This window comes from Kryptolebias marmoratus, linkage group LG9 (genome assembly GCF_001649575.2).
Source record: "Kryptolebias marmoratus isolate JLee-2015 linkage group LG9, ASM164957v2, whole genome shotgun sequence".
NCBI classification, from domain to species: Eukaryota; Metazoa; Chordata; class Actinopteri; order Cyprinodontiformes; family Rivulidae; genus Kryptolebias; species Kryptolebias marmoratus.
This window is the reverse complement of record NC_051438.1, coordinates 17,107,029-17,107,937: the sequence shown is the minus strand read 5'-3', so window position 1 is coordinate 17,107,937 and position 909 is coordinate 17,107,029. Positions and strand designations below refer to the sequence as shown.

The 909-nt window shown below is 38.8% G+C and overlaps 1 protein-coding gene across 1 annotated transcript in view; it reads right to left on the bottom strand.

The window, feature by feature from the left end:
• Positions 1 to 125: 125 nt before the first annotated feature.
• LOC112450882 (protocadherin alpha-7-like) overlaps positions 126 to 909 on the bottom strand; it is a 2,730-nt gene continuing 1,946 nt past the window's right edge. Inside the window, exons 2-3 of the mRNA XM_025008308.2 lie at positions 347 to 363; positions 126 to 138 (exon numbers count right to left, since the gene is read on the bottom strand). Of these exons, the coding sequence (XP_024864076.1) occupies positions 126 to 138; positions 347 to 363 (30 nt within the window). The remainder of the gene's footprint in view (positions 139 to 346; positions 364 to 909) is intronic.

Genomic DNA, 909 nt, shown 5'->3' with positions numbered 1-909 from the left:
TCCATCCATCCATCCATCCATCCATCCATCCATCCATCCATCCATCCATCCATCCATCATCCATCCATCCATCCATCCATCCATCCATCCATCCATCCATCCATCCATCCATCCATGCTTTTTCTTTACTCGCTTCGCCTACAATATAAAATACACGAAAAACACAACCAGATGACATAACTAAGCTACTAAATTTAGAAGCAAAACCCTGTATCTCAAGATAAACGTAGAAAAACAATAATTATTGATAATAAATGTAAATGGCTTTTATATTCGAATATTATAGAACAAGGAGAAAGTAAGGTTAAAAAGCTAACTTTTTTATCAGTCGCAGGAAGACTTTTACCTCGAGGACAGAAACATCTGAAAGCGGGAGCATATAAAAGATGACTTCGAAGAAACATTGCACCTTGGTCAATTATGTTTTAGGCTGTTTAGCTACGTCAGTGATACAATAAAAAAAAGAAAAAGAAAAAGAAAGTTCCCGAGAAATTCCAACTAAATGCACATATGGAAGAACAACAAAAATATTGTTTCAGATCTTACCTCTTCAGATGCTCTCCTTTTGTCAGGCAGCACCAGTGTGTTTGCATGACTTCCAGGTACTATAGTAGATCCTATACTCATCCTGGGCCCAACTAACATGTACCGTTTGTCTCCGGATCTGTACTGGATGCTGTGACACAGTGTCCCATCATAATTAGCCTCCTGAAGATATTTAGAAGTATAGTCTGTGGATTTAGAGCACTGCATTGCAATCAGGACGATGATGCTGATGAGGAACAGAACTGAAACTGAGCCCAAAGTGATGATGAGGTAAAAAGTCACGTTATTCTCTTCATCATCTTTTGTTGCACTTTTGATATCTGAAGCTGCAAAAGCCTCCTTGGGCTCCACCAGTTTGACAAT